The 2,103-nt window shown below is 47.7% G+C and overlaps 2 protein-coding genes across 3 annotated transcripts in view; one reads left to right on the forward strand and one right to left on the reverse strand.

Moving 5' to 3' along the window:
• LOC102252019 (dimethylaniline monooxygenase [N-oxide-forming] 5) overlaps positions 1-2,103 on the reverse strand; it is a 34,053-nt gene that overhangs the window by 21,243 nt on the left and 10,707 nt on the right. The gene's annotated exons all lie outside the window — the stretch shown is intronic.
• Positions 7-2,103, forward strand: part of CHD1L (chromodomain helicase DNA binding protein 1-like) — a 66,424-nt gene continuing 64,327 nt past the window's right edge. Inside the window, exon 1 of the mRNA XM_014540868.1 lies at positions 7-287. Within this exon, the coding sequence (XP_014396354.1) occupies positions 35-287 (253 nt within the window). The 5' untranslated portion in view covers positions 7-34. The remainder of the gene's footprint in view (positions 288-2,103) is intronic.

The following is a 2,103-nucleotide window of genomic DNA, read 5'->3' on the forward strand; positions in this document are numbered from 1 at the left end:
CTCGCTCGGTGGGGGTGGGGGGTAGGGCGGAGGGATGCGGGGAATGAAAGGCGGGCGGCGCCTGCTTCGGGCAGACGAAATAATTAGTCCTGCAACTTCGCGGTTTGTCGGCGCAGTTGCCCGCCGGACTCCCGACCACTCTCTCGGGAGGGAGGCCTTCTGTCTCCATCGCTCCCCGCCCCTCCGCAGCCGCTGCAAACTTCCTGGTTTTCCCCTTAAAGTGACAAACTCCTCCTGCTGCAGGGGAACCGTCACCCACCCCGCAGCAAGTCTTGCTCCAACAGCTTGTAAGTGGAGAACCCCAATCTTTCAGATCTGTTACAAACAGGTCCCGCGCCCTAACCGGTTTGGCTCAGTGGACAGAGCACCAGCTCATGGACTGAAAGGTCCCAGGTTCTATTCCGGTCAGGGGCATGCACCTTGGTTGCGGGCACATCCCCAGTAGGGAGTGTGCAGGAGGCAGCTGATCGATGTTTCTAACTCTCCTTCTCCCTTCCTCTGTGTGTATATATATATACAGGCCCCGGTCCCTCGTCTGCCCCGCACCCTGACCCCCACCCACTTCACAGATTGGATCTTCGGTTCTTGGTACTGACAGACATTTACTCTAAAATACCCACGCACTGAGCTGGGTGCTGGCCTAGGGTGCCGAGTGGATTACAGTTCCCACTTAGAGGAGCTTGTAGTTTGGTGGAGAAGACCAAAGCACAGGCTGGAAATTTCAACAAAACAAAAATACGTCTAAAAAGTGTTTTATGCCATTGCATGTGGACTTAAAACCACAACATACCTGCTTTTAAAATGTAACTTAAAATTTTCAAATATAATTTCACTCGCTGGCTTGCAATCAGGGCCCATCCCAGGAATCTGTTCTGATGGGTTGTTGGGGAGGTAGGCTGTGGCTGATGCAATCCGTCTTTGCTCACCTTCTACTACTCTGAGTCAACTTTGCTCGAGACGGTTGGATGCCAATGACAGCCCTGGGTTTTGGCTTACTGGTCTCACCTCACAGGTATTGTTTATGGAGTTAATGCTTATCTTTTCTCAAGGGCTTACCTGGAATGGCTCAAATGGCTAAATGGGAACGGACACAATTTTATCAGCAACCCTGTGAGGCAATACCAGCATTATCCCCATTTCGCAAGTAAGTGGGAAGGGATGCAAGCCAGGCAGTCTAGCTATAAGCCTGAGCTTTACATCGCTGTGCATACTGCCCCTTTAGGAGGATAAATCTATATATACTAGAGGCCTGATGCACGAAATTCGTGCAAGAGTAGCCCCCCCCCCCCCAACTGCCGGCACCGACTTCCCTCTGGCACCCAGGACCTGGGCTTCCCTCGCAGCCCTGGCTTCTTCCAGAAGGTCGTCTGTAAGGACATCTGGTTTAATTAGCATATTGCGCTTTTATTATTATAGCTATATTTTTAATCCTGACCCAAGGTTATTTTTCCATTGATCTTTTAGAGAGAGTGAAAGAGAGAGGGAAAGACAGAGAGAAATATCGATGTGAGAGAAACACATCGATTGGTTGCCTCCTGCACCAGCCCTGACCAGGGTCCAGGCCAGGGAGGAGCCTGCAACAGAGGTACATGCCCTTGACCGGAATCGAACCTGGGACCCTTCGTAAGCAGGCCAATGCTCTATCCACTGAGACAAACTAGCTAGGGCTAGGACAGCGATGGCAAACCTATGACACGCGTGTCAGAGGTGACACGCGAACTCATTTTTTGGGTTGATTTTTCTTTGTTAAATGGCATTTAAATATATAAAATAAATATCAAAAATATAAGTCTTTGTTTTACTATGGTTGCAAATATCAAAAAATTTCTATATGTGACACGGCACCAGAGTTAAGTTAGGGTTTTTCAAAATGCTGACACGCCGAGCTCAAAAGGTTCGCCATCACTGGGCTAGGAGGACATTTTTACTTCTAATTTAGTCACAAGTCCTTCCATTTTTCATCTCCTTTCTTTTTGCATCCTTTTCTTTTTGCCTAACTTCTGCCTTTACAACACTCTAGTTGAACTGCATTTTATTTATTTATTTATTTTTATTGTTTAAAGTATTACAAATAATAGTACATATATCTCCTTTTTTTCCCAT

This window comes from Myotis brandtii, unplaced genomic scaffold (genome assembly GCF_000412655.1).
Source record: "Myotis brandtii unplaced genomic scaffold, ASM41265v1 scaffold250, whole genome shotgun sequence".
Taxonomy (NCBI): Eukaryota; Metazoa; Chordata; class Mammalia; order Chiroptera; family Vespertilionidae; genus Myotis; species Myotis brandtii.